Raw genomic sequence first — 19866 nt, 5'->3', positions numbered from 1 at the left:
GTTATTTACTGGAGTATTTCCATTTTCTGCTACTTGGTTTGCATTCTGGATCATATGTTTTACCTAATGTATTTGATTACTTTAGTTACTAGTTACTTTGTAGATTACATGCTGTATCAAAGCCAAAGCGACACACTTTAAAGTAATTAATTACAGATACACAAAAACACTGATTTATAACCTTAAGTCTTATAATTTACTATAACTTGTACTTTTGATACTTAAGTACATGTAATTAGATACTTTTACTCAAGTACTTTTCATATGAGAGACTTTAACTTCTACTGAAGTAATATTTTAACACAAAACTTTTACTCAAGTATGACTTCTGGGTACTTTTTTACAACACTGGTAGAAAGTGCCATGAAAATAAAAATACTCCAGTAAAGACCTCAGATGTGTACTTAGGTACACTACTTGAGTAAATGTACTTCGTTACATTACGCTACCATCACACACTGTACTCGTTTTTATAAGAAACTCAATAACTCGCAGCAGTAAAGTAACTTTTAACCGGTGATGATGATGATGGTGATGATGATGATGATGATGATGATGATGGTGATATTTTGGGGTCGCTGCGCTCCTTGTGCGTCTTTACGCGCAGCCGCCGCGAACCCAACGCGCTCTCCAGCGGCGTCCTGCGGAACCTCATCGGGACCAAACCACGCAGTCCTCTCGGTGAAGCTCGTCTGCCGTTCTTGTTGCGGGTTTTGTTTCGTGACATCAGCTGTCTGGATACGTGCCGCCGCGCGCAAACACGACAGCCGCACCTCGACATCGCGCGCTCAGACAAACCGACACACGAGCGTCTCCTCGTGTTGCGACACTGACTTGTGCTCAGATGCGGTTTGTGGGTGTAAACACACTCACACACTCTCACACACACTCACACACTCTCACACACTCTCACACACTCTCACACTCTCGTCTTCATTGAGGAAGTTGACTCCTGTCAGTGTGAGTCGCAGGACGCAGAGGTGAGTGGCTTTACTTCTTCACTTCACAGCAGGATTTCACATGTTAGATGAAGATGTTTGATGAAGTGGTGCCAAGATTCCCATTAAGGTGAAACCAGCAGACTGTGGATGATTTTAAAGGTTTCATCCTCGCTGAACTTCTCTGCTCAGTGTGAAGCAGCAGGACTCAACATCAGCTCCTTCTCTGCACCCAGAGACCCTCTGCTTCATCTTTACAGGGCCCTGGAGGGGTCCCTGAACGCTACATTTGAGAAACTTGAGCTGTATTTCCACCTGTAGAGTTGTGAGCTCATAGACCAGGAGTCTGCAGCTCTGCAGTGGCTTTGACATTTCACATGGAAATGAATATTTTCTTTTTAAATCATCACTGTTTTAGGCCGACAGTGTTTCTGACATTCTCCGACAGCCGGCACACAGGATCGTATCTGTTCTGTCAAGTTGTGATTGATTGATTGATCCTGAGTTAATATCAGGGTGTTTTATGATCAAGCCTGAGGGTTGATCGCTGTATGTGGCTGAGGGTTAAACAAAGGATTAACTCACACTGAAATGGACTGGAGGCTCCAGATAGATTAATTTGGCGAGTGACGGGGGCTGAAATGTGTCTTTGGATAGTAAAGGCTGCCGCCCCTGTCACAGACCGACTGGTCTGGTGTGTTTTCTGATGCCTTCAGGGACCAAAATGCTCCTTTAAACCTGCTTAGAGTGGGTCAGGTTTGTGCTGCTGATCCTGAAAAGTCAGATGATGTTTCAGGTGTCAGATTGAGATCTTTGGAGGAACAGCAGCTGAGATGAACCAACGCTAGAAAGTGTTTGACAGTCCGTCCCTGCTCAGGTGCGACTCTGACGGGGCGTGCCTCGAACTCAACCTCCGTAATTTGCATCCAGGTGAAAGAAACATGTAACGAGTGTTACAGGTTTCCATTCATACAGACAGCGACGGTGATATTATCTGACAGATTCCTGAGTGTGACTATAGAGGCAGAAATCCTCTAACTGGTTGGGTTTAACCTGAACATGTGGAGCCTCAGGTCCTGTAATGTGAGTAAAACAGACACTCCACCCAAAAACACAACAAGCACGTGATCCGAGGGTGTCGTCATCAGCCGGAGCTTCCTCTGAGGTCGCAGATGTCTCAACCTTTGTGTTGCAAATTATTTACTTCACTAAAAGTAGCAACAGAAATAAAAGAAGTCAAAGTGTAGAAGCATCAGCGTCTCTTTGTGCAGGATGATCGTCCTGTCCCGCGTCTTCTCGAAATGTGACCGGTGATTTCAGTATTCAGGACCTTTTTTCCAGGAGAGAAGCTTCCTTTAAACAGACAGGACCCACAGGACGACGTGCTCTGTGGTTGGATGATGTAGCAGCAGGTGGAAGTGAAATAACGGTTTTTGTTCCCACTTTAACCTCGACTTTAAAATCGGCAGTTCATTTAGGCGGGGCGAGTTTATCTGTACGGCACAAATTCAGACACAAGGCGACTCAAAGTGCTTCACGGGAAACAAATGAAGACTCAAAACATCAGAACGAGTTAAGAAATAGGAAAATAAGTTGAGTCTAAAACATCTAAAAAGAAACGGTACAAAGAAATCTCTACAGGAGGCGTGAAGGACGTCGTTTCCTCTGGTTATTTCCAGAGACGTGGACTCGAGTCAGTCTGTTCTGATGACTTGCAACTTGACTCGACAGAAAATAAATGACTTGAGACGTGACGACTTGTCTGCATATCTACGTATGTCTTGTATATTTGGGTGCACTGACCCTTTAACCTCAAAAATTAAATCCATCCAACGTTTCTTGAGATATTTAAGTGGTGATGTGTGACCAACGTGGCTAGCTGCTATCGTGGCTAATAAAAAAATCAGACGGATGAATTATTGTCTTCAGGTCGTAACTGGTCGGCTTCAGGCTCCAAAACCAATATTGATTAAAGGGGAGTCAGCTGGTCAGGAGGAACAAATATTTGAACATCTTTTTTAAACCACAAGAGTGAAACTATCTCGAAGCAGAGTCATCGGACGACTTCCTCAGGAACTTGATCTCGTTATTACTGTGAATCTCACGTCATTGAACTGTTTTATAGGTTCGTTCAAAGTATTATAAGTCGTGTGTGTGTCGGATTAGCAGAAGCACATTTTTCTTTCATCTGTGGATTGTGTGTCTTTCTATTGAAACATATTTGTTCCTTAAAGTCCTTCGTTCCATCTTCTGCCCATCAGATAAATAAATGAACCCTTTAAAACAAGGCGAACTTTGGCTCAACATGAGGTTTGATTTAGTTTGGAGCATTAAAACATTAAAATACATTTCATAATGCAACTTACAATATGTAGGAGATCTGAGTATTAGTATTTTTAATTACCAACTTATCCAAGATGACGTTTTTTAGCTGTGATATACGTTACGTATACGTTTGGGATAACAATATTCAGTTCTTTAAGGACGATATAGAGACGAGATCTCCTGTTAGAGAGACTTTGTGTTTTGGGGATCTTACGTTAGCCTACTAGCTGAAATAGTAGCATCTACATAGTTATATCACAGCTACTGAGCTTCAAACTTTAAAAATATAATTAGCATGTAGCATAGCCCAGTCTCTTCTTTCTCTCCAGTCAGTTGGCTAACATGTAGCAGCTACATTACAGCTCCTAGCACGCCTGTTAGAGAAACTCTGTGTTTTCGGGCTGTTATGTTAGCTTACTAGCTAAAAAATGTAACATATACAAAGTTATATCACATCTACTGAGACTAGCTGAGCTTCAAACCTCAAATTAGCCATGCTAGCTTACAAGTATCTAAGCTAGTAAGCTACTGAATGTCTTTGTTATGAAAACTTAGCATGTAGCATATTATTTTATCTAATCCTAGTTTCTTCTTTCTCTCCAGTCAGTTGGCATTTAGCAACATTTAGCAGCTACATTACAGCTCCTAGCACGCCTGTTAGATAAACTTTGTGTTTTTGAGCTGTTATGTTAGCTTACTAGCTAAAAAATGTAACATCCACAAAGTTATATCACATCTACTGAGACTAGCTGAGCTTCAAACCTCAAATTAGCCATGCTAGCTTGCAACTATCTAAGCTAGTAAGCTACTGAATGTCTTTGTTATGAATACTTAGCATGTAGCATATTATTTGATCTAATCCCAGTTTCTTCTTTCTCTCAGTAGTGTTAGCGAACATTTAGCAGCTAAATTACACCTCCCACGAGTGTTTGTGTCTAAGAGCGCTGGCTAACCGTTGTCAGCTAAATAACACAGGCTATTTGCTAAAACGACAGAGAGTTTGACACCGGCTTGTCTTAAAACATAAACAGGGCTTCATATGTCTTTGTAATTTGGGTGCACTGACCCTTTAACCTCTCCTGTCCAGGTAAAGCAGAGCAGCAGCAAACGGCAAGATGAGCGCGCTGATTTCCAAGAAGGCCAAAATGAGCGGCGACTGTTCGGTCCTGCACCTGGACGGCATCCCCGAAGACACGCTCAGCAAGGTACGTGACACCTGAGGACGAGGCGTGTTTGTTGTTGTTGTTTTGTTCAGTCCAGAGGGTTGTTTACGCTCCCAAATGAGAAAATGTTCCAGTATATAATTATTTTGTGATCTGTGAAAGTCTTTATCTGCTTCAGGCTGCCAACAACCTTTTTCCTTCACCATGTGGGGAACAGGTTGCCTGAGCGACTGCGTTAGTTTCTTTCCATCCATGTGTTTTAACTGTCGTTACGCAACACTTTGCCAGGAATACTCTCAGATTAAGAAATCGCAGAGTTTATACAGAGTCTGACTCAGACATCAGGATCAGTCACAGAACATTCAGCGCCATAAAAAATGACTCGATTTCCTCAATTTTTACAGTTTTTAGCTTCGTGACCGCGAGTCACCAGGTTCAAGTTACTGTAAAAACACCTCAGAGGGGCCGACGGAGGAGTCAAACCCGACACTCCTCTTTGTTTCTTTCTGAGTCGGCGTGTTGTTTCCCTCCCGTTTCTTCTAACTCTCGTGGTTACACCCGTTCTCCATCGCAAAAGCAGGAGGATCCTCCCGTTACGTGGTGATCTGGTTTCTACGCTGCTCATCACCTGCAACAAGACTAAATGCTCACAGACGTGGACACAAGACGTTGTTTTGGCAGCAAGTTTAAAAGCTCTACATGTTTTTATAAGAGCTATTCAAGTACATCTACGTTTCTTAATCACCTTTATGTAAAGTGGTTTTCATCACTGGTGGCAGGGTACGCCATCCTCCTGCAGCCTCACTGTTTACAGCTCACTCTTATCAGACCTGCATTGAGTCAACAGACCATAGTAACACGTCGCGCTGCTGTTCTCCAGGACGCAGATCGTATAAACATAAAGGATCCGACTCTGTTTGTTTCATGTCACCACTTCTCAAACGATCAGCAACAGAGAAGGTGACGGACGCTGAAGACCTGGAAGCTCCTTTAGACGTATTTCAGGGTAAAGATTAGCTCTCGTTAGCATTCAGCCGCTTCCTAGTGGATGTTTCTATTTGATTGCATCGAGTTGAACTTCACGTCCGTGTTGAAATAAACGTGTCCACGTTGTTGTCGTGTGACATCATCACACGGTTGTTAGCCAGCTAGGAAGTGGTTGAATGCTAACGTTAGCTGTCGTCTAACGAAAGCTAACGGGTCGTCAAAGATGTTGTTAAATCTTGAAATATTGTCCGATGTCCTTTTTGTTCAGTTGCTAATCAATCAGGGCAACAATTTCTCACATTCCCGTCATTTAAAGGACATTTAGCCGGGAACAGTTTCACATTCGAGCACGATGTCGATCAGGTCTGTTACAGGAAATGAGATGTGTTTGTCACAAGTTTCGCTCTGACGGCAGCTGTTGCTGGTGCAAATGTTGCACATGTGACACTGCGGCAGATTTTGTTTTAGTCCCTCAAATATTTCAGAAAAAATATCTTTACGGCTTCAATATTACATGAAATCCTACAACAAAAAAAAAGGTCAGAGCTCAATTTGTTTTAATCTTCGTCCTCGCTCGGACTGAAGAAGTAAACTAAAAGTACAACAATTAAAAAACACAAGTAAAACTCCTCAGTACAAAAATATCAGCATCATTTTCGAGTACTTTATATTTCTACTCCACATTTCACAGACAAATATTCTGCTTTTAGCTTTATAATATGATATTATTACATCAATAAGTCTTCACTGACCTACAGGGAGACATTCACAAGCTACCCTACATGAAATAATATACAGTATATAATATATAATATATAAATATATAATAATATAATATACATTATTCTGTTAAACCTTTACTTCTTGGTACTTTAAGTACTTTTTGGTACTTGAACTTGTAGCAGAGTATTTTTAAACTGTGTAACTTTAACTGAAGTAAACGATCATAGTGCCTCCAACACTGGTTCACTGTTACTGTGTATTTTGTGTATATTTGCACGGTGACTTACTGAATATTACAGGCAGGCTGAGGCCCTTGTTAGATCTCGCAATGGTCCGAACAATCAGAGTCATAATGTGAGCATGAAGTCGGCCTCACCTCCTCTGAGGTGACGGCAGGAACGAGCTTGTCGAGACAAGAAAGGGAGGAAATCATCTGAGGGGAGGAGGTGAAGACAGAGAGAGAAGAGGGGAGACGAGACCTGAACGAACACGCCTCTGGAAAAGTACTGTGAGAAGAAGAAATGTATGTTTGTATCCAAACTTCATGCCGGCGTCTGTCGCAACAAGCTGCGGTCCTGATCCTGGTGCTGATCCTGATCCTGATCCTGATCCTGATCCTGGTGCTGATCCTGATCCTGATCCTGATCCTGGTGCTGCAGCAGGATCAGGATCAACTCACAGACTGTTGGGAAATGTTTCCACAGACTGTTACATTAAAACAATGTATAATAAATCAACTTTATTTATTTATAGTAGGCGACCTTTCATGTGAACAATCCAATGTGCTTCAAACTAAATACAAATAAAAGAAACATGCAAAGAGTCGAGAGATTAAAAGTGACATGAGGGAAAATAAAAAAACAGTTAAGTAATAAAGCTGAAGTGTATTTTTAAGTAGCCTTTATGTTGTTTGATAAATTCAGCACTTAAAATAGTCAATCCTGATCTTTATCTCAACATGTTTCATATCTGTAGCAGAGAAAACAACAACTTTTAATTAACGCACCATTATTCAAAACCCTTCCTCTAGTTAATGATGGTGTTCATGTCGATGTGATGTCAGTGAAGCTTTTGTAAAACCAAAAATACAAGAACAAAAGTATCCAGAAACTGTGTAGAAGATGCTTCTCTGGCTAACAGGCTAGCCGTCACATGCATATTAAATGCTTTTAAAGGATTTTGTTTTAAATCAGCTGGAAACATTAAAAAGTCAGCTGGATGAGGAGTTTTCCACCAACTCAGTGACATAGTGTTAGTTAGCGAGCTAGCCAGCTACATCTGATAGCATCTGCCGAGAAAAGTTGTCTTTTCAGCAGATTCAATCTGCGGCTGTCGTTTAGAGTTGAACCGCCTGCTTTTGTTTACACGTGGGTGAAACCAAAGACCTGTAGTTACAGATATTTCTGCAGATTTTGATGGTAAAACCATAAATGTGCCGTGTCCAAATGGATAGCTCGTGTAACGTTAGCAATCGTAACGTGAGCAGGCAGTTAATCAGGAATATGCTGATCAGACTTGCAGAAATCTGCGATCTGAGAAGTTTTTGTTTATCTTATCAAACTGATCTGGTAACCAGATGAAAGTCTGGTTCTTATTCAGCTGCTGACTTTTATTTGACACCGTATCTCCTTTATATCATCCTCATATGAATTATTTTTGGGGGCATTGCAGCAGCAGGGCTGTTGAAACTTGTCTGAGGTATGTCAGACGCTTATAAAAACAATGATGGTGAGAAAATCCAACCAGCCAAGGAAAATATCCACCATCGCACCACGAACGGGTTCTGTCTGATCCGGTCTGAGCCTCCATGTTGAAACCTGGATGTACAGAAACGTGGGAGTCCCTGAACTCACCCAGCGCCTTCAAAGACGTCCTGCCCAGACACATTTCACAGATTCACTCACTCAGCTGTAAAGGTGTGTTACCTCAGGTGTGTCTGGGAAAGCTTATAGGAGTTAGTTTGGTTCATTTGACCTGATGAAGACACAGACATCGAAAAAACAACGTTAGCAACAAAGTTGACCAAGACGACAAAGTGATTATAAACCAAACACAACCAACAACAGAAGCAAACACACAAAGTTTTATGGCTATTTTATGTTGTGTTATGTTACATAACATAATGTAAAATAACATAACATAACTTAACACAACATAACATAAAATAACATAAAAATAACATAACATAAAAAAATTATTATGTTGTGTTATGTTGTGTTAAGTTATGTTATGATATTTTATTAAATGTTAAGTTATGTTATGTTGTGTTATGTTATGTTGTGTTGTGTTATGTTTTGTTAAGTTATGTTATGTTATTTTATTTTATTATATGTTAAGTTATGTTATGTTGTGTTATGTTGTGTTATTTTATGTTGTGTTGTATTATTTTATGTTATGTTGTGTTATGTTAAGTTATGTTATGTTGTGTTATGTTATGTTGTGTTGTATTGTGTTATGTTGTGTTAAGTTATGTTATGTTATGTTATGTTATTTTATTAAATGTTAAGTTATGTTATGTTATGTTATGTTGTGTTAAGTTATGTTATGTTTTGTTATTTTATTAAATGTTAAGTTATGTTATGTTATTTTATGTTGTGTTATGTTATGTTATTTTATTTTATGTTGTGTTATGTTAAGTTATGTTATGTTGTGTTATGTTAAGTTATGTTATGTTATGTTGTGTTGTGTTGTTATTTTATGTTATGTTATGTTATTTTATGTTATGTTGTGTTGTGTTGTGTTGTGTTATGTTCAGTAAACAACGTCCTCTTGCAATAAGTTCAGTTCAGAAAATGACACAAATCTTTGCTGAAACATTTCTCTAAAAACAAAACTCAAATCTTTGATCTTCTTGTTGTCTCAAGCTTACGTTTGACTGTATCATCCAAACAGAAGTTTACTTTGTGGCGAGTGACAGACAAAACTTCACAGACAACACAACTAATGCGGTCGATAGAAACAGTACACGAAGCTGCACATGACTTATATATGACTTTATGCTCCACACCCTCACCCCTTATGTCTGAATGTCACCCAACCTGAGTCTTAATCCTGAATGACAACATAACAGCAGCTGATGAGTCAGCTCATATTTGAGTGATGAGAGTGGCTCTTTGGCACGTTGTGCTCGATTTCTGCTCATTTTCAGTCGTTTCTTTGTGTATTACATTAAGATCCTCGACTCACATCTTCCTGGACGAACCAGTCGGACCAAAAGTTAGACTTAAAGCACACGGTGCTGCTCACACCTGTATGTTCCTCTGTAGAGAACAACATAGATGCAGTTTTGGTGTTTACAGCTTTTAAAAGCTGTGCAGAGTTTTTGTTTCCAGCTTTAAAGGAAACAGGAAGACAAACGTGAATAGTTGCTGCCATCTCCAGAGGATCATTACATGCTGTGCCAGCCAGGCCTCTTCCTGCACAACATGACTCAGTTAACAGAAACACAGTCGACACATACGAACATTTTTATTTTCTGCAGGTCAGACGTGTTATAAACTGAGTGGTCGGCAGTTACAGGGACGAACATCAATGTTAGATTTTCTCTAATTTTCAGAGTGAGATAAGATCTGTGGACCAGGCGATGTCAGAGGATTAATGGTTGAATTTACCAAAATATTTTACTTTACCTATTTTAAGCACGGTGAAATTACAGGATGTAATAAACTTTCAGCAGGACAAAGAGAAACACCTCTTCAAGAGAGTCGAAGGGGAGGCAAGAGGTGTTTTTTATTTGTGTGTGTGTTTTAAAACACTTTGTAAAGTGTATAATTAACATCCTATGAGTATAAGGAAACAACATTGTAGTAATTAAATATAAACATTTTATAAAACAAGATTTACAGTTGAGTTAAAGTGCTTTTAATGATAAGTTCTGAATGGAATAAAAAAACAAATAAATAAAATATAAGATTGAATGAAATAAATGAATACATTTGTTATAATAAATAACATACAGCGGGTAAAGGATCTGCATGAGGTGACCTCTGAGTCAGAACCATCAGTGGAAGAAGAAGAAGAAGTACTCAAATCAAGTAGAAGTCTACATTTAAAGTTTTACTCACTAACTACCCAAAGTAAAAGTAAAAGTACTCATAACGCAGAATGACCCGTTACAGAATAATGTTTGTTATATAATTGGATTAATTATTGATGCTCATCACTTTAACGTTGCAGCAGGTAAAGGTAGAGCTCGTTATATACGTTACTGCTGGGTAGATTGTGAGTTTCCCGTCTTGTGCGTCACTGAAGTGTTATTGATATAATGGTTACATAACTTATTTGTTGATTATATTTTGAATTATGATTTAACAAAATGATGAAAAACAGTATGAAGTATAATATCCTCCACTGAACTGCGGTGAGAATGCAAACACTCGTGTAAAGTACAGTTATAGATCATTGTGTAACATTTAATCACTGCTCCTGTGTATTGATCATTTCTTTATTTCACAATCACTGACTCAGACCTGTCAACCAATCACTGAAGGCCATTAAGTCCATTCATGAAACGTGATGTCATCCGCAGCCTGAGGTTCAGCCTCGCCTCGTCTCTTCGTTCTGATTTACTGGAACTTGAAGGATCACGAAGCTTAATAATGACGACTGTTTAATTATAGTTTCATTATGTTATTATGCAGCTGCGTCAGAGCAGCAGCGACTGGTGTTGATGAAACGCTGCCATCTTGTGGATTAATTATATAAAAGACACTTTTTTAAAAACATTTTTTCATTATTATTTTTAATTAACTGATTTAAATTGCCTCATTGCCTCCTGAAATGTCTTAATCCTGGTTCAACCATTATTATTATTATTATTATTATTATTATTATTATAATTATTATTATCATTATTTAAGTGTATTATTTATAGGAAGTATTATTTACCGTTCGTTCTGTGTGGACAACAAAATGTAATATTAATTTGTATTAGTGTGTATGTAAATGTTCTGCATAATATACAATTTATATTTACAGAAAATTGAAATAAACAAATTAAACAAAATCAAAGAAAAAGATCCAAAGAAAAAAAAACAGCAAATAAACAAACAAATGAAGCAAACCTGGACACATTATAATTTAAGGCAGCGCAAGATAGAAACTCTCTTTGTGTTTCTATTTATTTGTTATTGTCAGTTCAGTTTGTACAAATGCAAATTGACACGTGTGTGTGTCTTTGTGTGTTTTGTGTGTGCAGGTGCAGGACTACCTGGAGCCTTTCCGTCTGTCTCTGGAGAAGCTGCAGGAGGTTTCTGCTCGGCTTAGGAAAGATCTGATTCGAGGTTTGGGGAAACACAGTCATCACAAGGCGGCCGTCAAGATGCTGCCCACGTTCGTCAGGGCCACACCGGACGGGACGGGTGAGGCTGTTTAAGTTTTACTCACATAGATGGAAAGATGGGAAAGTTACATCATTGTTGTTTCTACCAAGAGGGTCCAACTGTAGACGACACACCTGGGGACTGGAAGAAAGTGGAATCACTTCCTGTCTGCTGCAAAGCTATAAAAACAAATAGGCAGAATCGGGATAACGATGAAGAATGAAACGTTCAAACATGCTCCAGCTTTTTTTTCTACTCTTTTCACCCTTTCGTCAACCGATCCGTTGTTTCTCCCGGCAGAGAGCGGCGACTTCCTGGCGTTGGATCTCGGTGGAACAAACTTCCGAGTGCTTCACGTCCGTGTGGTGGAGGAGGAGCAGAAGATGCTGAAGATGGACAGTCAGATCTGCGCCATCCCACAGGAAATGATGCTGGGGACTGGAGAGCAGGTGACACAAACAAAAACAAAAAACAAGTAATGTAAGAAAACAGAAACAGAAAACATTAGAGGAAGAAACGAAAAACAAAAGTATGAAATGCTAAAATGGGTCAACAAATATACTTGGGCCCGCCCGAGGAAAGTATAAAGTATATTTCATACTTTTATTTGGGGGTCCTGGTAGAATAAGTTTACATACTTTAATTCTCATAAAACACATTATTTTTCTCATATCGCTGCAGCATCCCCTTTACACACTGTGTCTTGAACGTTGCGTTTTAGCTACAGAGTGAGACATCTCGCCTCTGTTCAATCTTTAATTTGACATCAGGATGTAGCCAATCAGAGGCAGAGTAGGGCGGGTCATGCCGAGCAAGGTAGTGTGATCTAAAATAACGCCGCTACAGCAGTAGCAACTGTTTGTCTGCTGAGTGACTGGAGTGTTTATATTTTATAAGATATATATATAAATATATATATTTATATAACGCCTGTTACATAGTGATGCAGATAAGTTACAGAAGTAAAGGCTCGACTCAGAACCACGAGTGTTTTCTGAGTAACTCCCTTTGGGTTTTTTCTTTTTTCTGAACTTTTACATGCACAAAAAAGCTTCATAACACAATAAAGTCAAGGCAAAAACCCACAAAAGCAGAATATGACCTCTTTTACACAGAACTTTGGGCCCACTGGTTTACCTCATCAGGACATCTCTACTGTCCGTTCACGTCTTGTGAAATATTTAAGATGTCACGATTAAAAGTCCGTCCGTCTCTGTGCAGCTGTTCGACCACATCGCGGCCTGTCTGGGCGACTTCCTCGTCTCTCAGGATCTGAAGGGACACACTCTTCCTCTGGGCTTCACCTTCTCGTTCCCCTGTGAACAGCTAGAGATCGACAAGGTCTCACACACACACACACACACACACACACACACACACACACACACACACACACACAATGAGCCTCATGTAAAAAACAGTCGTACGAACAGATTCGTTATAAGATAATTTGCTGTTTTTACACATTTTCTGGCACTTTACATTTTCTCTGAGGAAAGAACAAAATATACGAGTGTTACAGAGTCGTGTCTGCCGTCTGCAGTGGTGGAAAGTAACTAAGTACATTTACTCACACGCTGTACATAAGTACACTTTTGATACTCCACTACATTTGAGAAGGAGATATCTCACTTTTTTAATCCACTGAACAAAGATTTTTGCACACAAAACATGTGACAACGTCCAAGTAGAGCTGAGTCGATTAATCCTCAGGCAGAAGTCACTTTAATCATGAGATGTTTGAAAAACGTTTGTGCTTTTAAGAGAGTTTGAATGAAAAACTCATCAGAGGAAAACAAGTCTGGTTATGGAAATGAAAAGTCTTTTGTCTTTTGTAGTCACTTTTGGGCAACTGTGTCTCCACAGAGCATCCTGATCCGCTGGACCAAAGGCTTCAAATGCTCCGGCGTGGAGGGAAAAGACGTGGTGAAGCTTCTGAAAGAGGCCATTCAGAGGAGAGGGGTCAGTCTGAGAGCTGCGTCGATGAGCCCATCGATTATAAACCTACAATCAATGTGACGCTCTGCAGTTTCTCCTGTATCTGTGTGTGTGTGTGTGTGTGTGTGTGTGTGTAGGCAGGTTATTTGGTATACGATTATAAATAGGAAGGACGTAAACACGCCCGTCTGTCGCTGTGTGTCTCTGCAGGATTATGATATAGGTTCAGTTGCCATGGTGAACGACACGGTGGGCACGATGATGAGCTGCGGCTACAGAGACCAGAGCTGTGAGATCGGCATGATCATCGGTAACCTGATCAATAAGTAAACAACGACGGGAGGTCGTCCATGAAGTCTGACTTCAGTCTGACTCTGATAGTGTAGAAATACTTTATTACAAATCAAAGTACTGTATTCAAAATGTAGTAAAAGTAAAAGTATTTGCACCAAAATATACTCATTGCTTATTTGTAATCACTTTAAAGACTCCTGTGTAGCAACTAACGATTGTTTTCATAATCGATCAACCTGTTGATTATGTTCTTGATTTATAGATTTGATGTTTTCAATCAGTGTCGAAGAAGACGTCCTCAAATGTCTCGTTTTGTCCACAACCCAAAGATGTTCAGTTTACTGGCACAGAGCAGGAAAGAAACAAGAAAGGGTTCATATTTAAGAAGCTGGAATCAGAAAGTTTGGGACATTTTTTCTTTAAAAATGACATAAACGCATTAATCAATTATCAAAATAGTTGATTTAATAGTTTTCTTGAGATCTCAAGAAAATGATTCCCTTTTTCTCAGGAAAACAATATTTGTTATTCTGTGTTAAACACATAAATAACTTGTGATCTCATGAGTGAGTATTATGGGAAACCTGACAGAATAACGTGTTTTATTCATGTCAGAAAATGGTGAAAAATCATCAGTCAGTGTTTCCTGAAGCTCAGGATGACGTCGTCAAATGTTTTGTTTACTGTCAAGAAATCAGAAAATATTCACATTTAAAAGCTGAAATCTGAGAATTTCAGACATTTTTATCTAAATAAATAAATCACATAAACTGATTAATCGATTATCAAAATAGTTGGTGATTAATTTTACAGTCAGCAGCAAATCAATAAATCGATGCAGCTCTATTTATCTGTAATAATACATCATCATTTATTAGTTGATTTATAATTTGTATCAATAATTGAACAACCTGAGAGAATCTGATTTACTCTCTCTCCTGCTTCTCTTCTTCTTCTGCAGGAACAGGAACCAACGCCTGCTACATGGAGGAGATGGCGAACGTGAAGCGGGTGGAGGGCGAGGCCGGCCGCATGTGCATCAACACAGAGTGGGGCGGCTTCGGAGACGACGGCTGCCTGAGAGACATCCTGACCGAGTCTGACTCGGAGGTGGACGAGACGTCCATCAACCCCGGCGTCCACACGTACGTATGAAGATCATTTTGAAGATGTTTTTCTGCCTCCCAGAATAAATGTTGCCGGTGTACATAACTGCAAACCACAGATACGTTGCAACTTTACGTTTCTTCATGTTCAGTTTTCAGTTTCATGCCGTGACAGCGCTGCTTATGATCTGGTTAGGGTTCGGAAAAGATCACGTTTTGGCTTAAAATACCTGCTTTGTCAAGAAGACATCATTTTGTTGACGGTAAACATGTCAGATCTTAAAAAAAGACAGCAAACATTAACCAATATAGGCTTCTTCTTTGTCGTCCCCAGACTCCCTTGAAAAATCGCTCAATTTTTTGATTTGTTGTGTTTAATGAAACTTTATAAACTTTGTGAAACTTCGGCAAATGTTCCACATTAAGTTTTTTCTTTCTTTGTGTAAAAAAACACGTTGCGTCATTAAGATTCATCCCCTGAGGATCATGAATGTCTCACAACAATCCATCCAACTGTTGTTAAGATCAGAAAGTCAAGATAGAAATGTGTTTTTAAAAGTGTTTTAAAATCTGGTCTCTTGTCGTCTCGTTGCAGCTTTGAGAAGATGATCAGCGGGATGTATTTGGGAGAAGTCGTTCGTCTTGTCCTGGTGAAGCTGACGAAGGAGAAGCTGCTGTTTAAAGGACAGACGTCAGAGGATCTGCTGACCCCGAACACATTTCTGACAAAGTTCATCTCTGAGATTGAGGAGTGAGTGTCTGACAGAGAAACACAGATTAGTCTCTCTCAAACTAAACTACTTTGTTCAACTTAACATTTTGTTTCCTCACTGATCTGTCACTTCCTGTGTGTGTCCGTGGTTCAGGGAGGACAGCGGTCTGGAAAACACGCAGAATATTCTCACTAAGTTGGGTTTGAAGTGGGACGACGTCGACGCCCGCGTGGTGCGTCTGGTCTGCGACACCATCTCCTCGCGCTCAGCCCGCCTCTGTGCCGCCGCCCTGGCAACGCTCGCCAACCGCATCCGCGTCAACCGCAGACTGGACCATCTGAAGACCACGGTGGGGGTGGACGGGACGGTGTACAGGAAACACCCAAAGTAAGACAGAAGTTATTTAAAATGATTCAAACTGATTTAAATTTGAAGGCAGATGATGTGTTTGGTTGCAGTTAAAGGGTGAAACTTTACTCTAACGGGACATAAAATGATAATAAATTATTTATTACACATTCAAATTTACTCCTAAGTAGAAATAAGAGCATTTTAAGTGTGTTAGGAACGTAAACTCTACTGTGTTCATGACTTAAAGGATAAGTTCAGCCAAAATTGATAATTCGGACATTATTTACTCACAAAAAAAACAACAACAACAAAAAACATAAAATGGCTCCAAACAGCTCGTCCGGTGTAATCAAAGTCTCTGAGATCACAATTGATTTGAAGAGATGTTATTTACAGCAGCTACAGGGAAGATTTTGATTTAAAAGAAGGTGTAAATGTCAAACCAATGTGTGATCTCGGGCGTCTGCAGACTTGTATTACGCCAGACGAGCTGTGTGGAGCCATTTCATGGGTTTTTTGGTCCACAGCTACGAGCCGAGAGGTGAAATATATAAAGAGAAGAGCCGTGGGGAACTCCAGACTTCACATCAGTAAATATTGAAGCAGTATTATTAGAAGAAACACATCGTGTTCTGTCCGATAGGTAAGACTTTAGCCGAGCGAGAGCCGGGCCAGAGGTGCCAAACTGACTTTCAAGTCGGTCGGACAGTAGCTGAGATCCAGTAACAGAAGCACCGAGGTAGAGTTTGAGTCCAGAGTAAGTGGAAAGTCATTTACCATACCGGCCTTCATGTGGGTTGCTAGGGCTAGGTGAGCCCACACCTGGGCTCACCTAGCCCTAGCAAACCCACATGAAGGCCGGTATGGTAAATGACTTTCTACTGAAACAAGTCCAGTTGTCTACGATACAGCACCTAGAAATATTTAACGTTGCAGGTCCCGGTGACGGCCGTAGATCCTTAAACCGTTTTGATGGTCGGTGCTGCAGGAGGACAACGTCTCCAAACATGAAAATAACAGAAATATAACACGAAAATGTTACTTGAGGCCATTAAATGTCACACAGTTTGATCTGACCTGCTGATAACACTCATTATTCCCTCTGTCACATTAACAGCAGATGATACGTTACTGGACGTGACAGTGATGTCGCCTCGGGGCTTCTTCAGCGCTCAGATAGATATTAAAATGCAGTTTTTGCTCTGCGTGCAGCCTCTGATATGACTGAGTATAATTTTCACATCATTCACTCAAAAGACACATTTGATGGGAGTTAGTTTGTGAAACAGTTTTGAACCTCTTGCTGGCTGCTAAACACCAACATTTAACACGATACGAACCCGTTTTAGGCTTGAAAAAGAAACAGCCATCTGGTGTTTACTGAAAAAACAACATTACGTCCAGTTGTTAAAACAAATTCTGTCATTTTAGTGTTTTTTTGGGTTTAAGTCGAACTGTCATTGAGCCGAGGACGAGAGGAAACAGCCTCTTCTCAAATGAAGCAGCAGGAAGTCCTGAGTTTGTTTGTTTTCTCTGAGTTTTTGAGAAGATGTGAAATGATATCGACGTGTCGGTGCGAGCCGGCAGGAGGTGGCGCTGGTTGTTGACTCGCTGACAAACTTCCTGCCTTTGTGAGAAGAGAAGAGCAGCATGTTTGAGTCAAATCTGCTCCTGCAGGATTATTTTCCTTTAATCTGTTTAACGACACGTTTCTGCTGCAGATCTCTCAGTGTTTAAATTATACCGGCACTAAACTGGAGTTTTTATTTGGCCGTATCACGTTCGCTGTTTATTATATTATGACCACATTAATATATGATGCACATTAATCTGCACTTCACTGAGTTTCTTTGTCTCAGATTTTGTAAATGAAGTCGACTCTGATCTAAAATCATTTTCTCACGATGGAAGAGATTCTGTATGAAATTATGAAATAATATATTTTATACTCTCTCCTCCTCCTCCTCCTCCTCCTCCTCCTCCCCTCTGTAGTTTCAGCGAGGAGCTCCAGGCGACGGTGCGCCTCCTCGCCCCCAAGTGTGACATCACCTTCCTCGTCTCGGAGGACGGCAGCGGGAAGGGCGCTGCCATGGTAACAGCCGTGGCGCAGCGGCTGGCTCTCCAGTCCCGACTGTTAGAGGACAGCGACGGCGAGGACGAGGATGAAGAGGAGGAGGAGGAGGAGGAAGACAAATAAGAGCAGAGGGGATGTAGATGATGCACAAACAGAGTCTGAAAGCTTTTTTCTGTTTTTAAAGCATGAAATATATTGTTAATCTTTATGTGAATAAGTTTCACTTCACTTTCGCTTCCTGTTGAAAACTCTGAAATGTTTTCACATTAAAGATTCTTCGTGGAGTTTCTGACCTCGAGTTGTGTTGTAGAGCTTTTTTACGTCATGTATCCTTGTAGATTAACTACGTACTGAATCAAAACAACTCCCTCCTCTGACTCCTGACAAACGACAGCGACCTCAACCTCCACCCTGTTGTGACTTCCTCATTTGCAGCTGTAACATTACTACGGTCACTAGAGGTCGCCACCGACTTCGCCTTCTTCTGACTTTCATACAGAAAATGTGCTTTGGATTATTGTTAATGTGGCTGAGAACAAACAGATACAATCAAATATGTTTACATGAGAATCCAGCAAAGACAGATTCATATCATAACATATCACAACAACTGAAGAGGGCATTAAAAAACAAAAAAACAAAATAGAGTATATTAAAAATGTGTATATAACAAATTATAAGGGATGCACGATATGGTTTTTTTTCAGTCGATACAATAACCGATAAGTACCTGACTCTCACGGCCGATACCGATAAAATAACCGATGATTGAAACACCTGAGTGTAAGAAAGGCTCAGATGTAGCGAGCAAAGACGGTTTATTTCATATTCAATAGCTGTGATGAGATTTTATGCTTAAACTTGAAGATTTTTCCCCTCGTGTTGTGTTTCTTTGTCCACATCAGTCACGACATGTGTCACACATCCTTAGAAATGATTGTGGGTTTGGAAACTTGATACTGTTTCCTTGGGTTTGTATTATTTCATGAAGCTGCACCACTTTTAAAGAAATAAACACAAAAGTAATTAATTTTTATCAGATTATCTGAATTAATTTGAGGTTTTAGCTCCTTGGCTGTCTTTACGTTCTTAATCCAATGATTGTTTTTGCGGTCGGCTTCCCGATCACTGCTCCGTCCACGCTGCCAACGCTGCAACTCTTCGGCTTTAATCACAGTTTGTTGCTTGTTTCTACAAGCTTGTATTATTACAGTTATCCTATAAAAAAAAAAAGTCTCTGTTGTATCGGGAAGGAATGAGTCAGCGGTGGGGAGATGAGTAAGAGACATGATGAAAAAATTATTTGAAATCAACCTGCCAACAAGAGCTTCAGTGTTTTTAAAGTCGTTTTCGGTGCTAAACATCTGCTGTTTAAATAAAGGGACATTTATCAAACATAAAGTGGTGTTTGTTATTTGCTGCTGATGTATGGACAGAGTGTGTAAAATCAGTCAAATTAAAATGAAGAAAAATATCTAATTTCTTACATTTGAGTATTTTTTTGTGTACTTTCCTGTCTTATAAAGTACAATTAATCCACAACAAAACATGCACGTGAATAAAAATAGAAAGGAAAAACTACATTTGAACCATCAAATCAGAATATAGAATAAAATCTGATGTTTTTACATAAATTAAACGACCTGAAACGACCAGCTGATTGACAGAAAATGAACTATTTTTATAATTGTATAATTTTACTCCAGTAAAGGATCTGAAGATGAGAAAACGCAGCAGACGGCTTGATTTGTCTTCATATTAATACACTCAGATGTGACTAAACTTGAGTGTGATGCCTTTTTTAAATTTATTTAATCACACTTCATTTTCACAAGATCGAAGGTGCTTCCTCGCCTGACATGATCAGCATGTTTCACTGCAGAGAGGCTGTTTGCAGCAGCAGCAGCAGCAGTGGTGGTGAATCTGTGCTGCT

General features: G+C 39.9%; 1 protein-coding gene across 1 annotated transcript; it reads left to right on the top strand.

Annotated features, from left to right (window-relative positions):
• Positions 1–947: 947 nt before the first annotated feature.
• On the top strand, positions 948–19329 carry LOC141006997 (hexokinase-2-like). Its single transcript, XM_073479316.1, has 11 exons — positions 948–980; positions 4351–4468; positions 11334–11496; positions 11758–11906; positions 12679–12798; positions 13324–13419; positions 13606–13705; positions 14651–14834; positions 15391–15546; positions 15662–15895; positions 17852–19329. Exons 2-11 carry the CDS (start codon positions 4379–4381, stop codon positions 18054–18056), a joined length of 1497 nt encoding a protein of 498 aa, XP_073335417.1. The 5' UTR covers positions 948–980; positions 4351–4378; the 3' UTR covers positions 18057–19329.
• The last annotated feature ends 537 nt before the right edge of the window (positions 19330–19866 follow it).

This window comes from Pagrus major, chromosome 13, assembly GCF_040436345.1.
Source record: "Pagrus major chromosome 13, Pma_NU_1.0".
NCBI lineage: Eukaryota > Metazoa > Chordata > Actinopteri > Spariformes > Sparidae > Pagrus > Pagrus major.
The sequence above is the reverse complement of the archived record's forward strand: the minus strand, read 5'-3'. Positions and strand labels throughout refer to the sequence as shown.

Excerpts from the sequence above, each read along its gene's own strand:
- LOC141006997 (XM_073479316.1), top strand. The coding sequence starts at position 4,379 with ATGAGCGCGCTGATTTCCAAGAAGGCCAAAATGAGCGGCGACTGTTCG. Across the intron at positions 11,907-12,678 it reads TGCTGGGGACTGGAGAGCAG|CTGTTCGACCACATCGCGGC; the intron begins GTGACACAAACA and ends GTCTCTGTGCAG. Across the intron at positions 15,547-15,661 it reads TTCATCTCTGAGATTGAGGA|GGAGGACAGCGGTCTGGAAA; the intron begins GTGAGTGTCTGA and ends TCCGTGGTTCAG.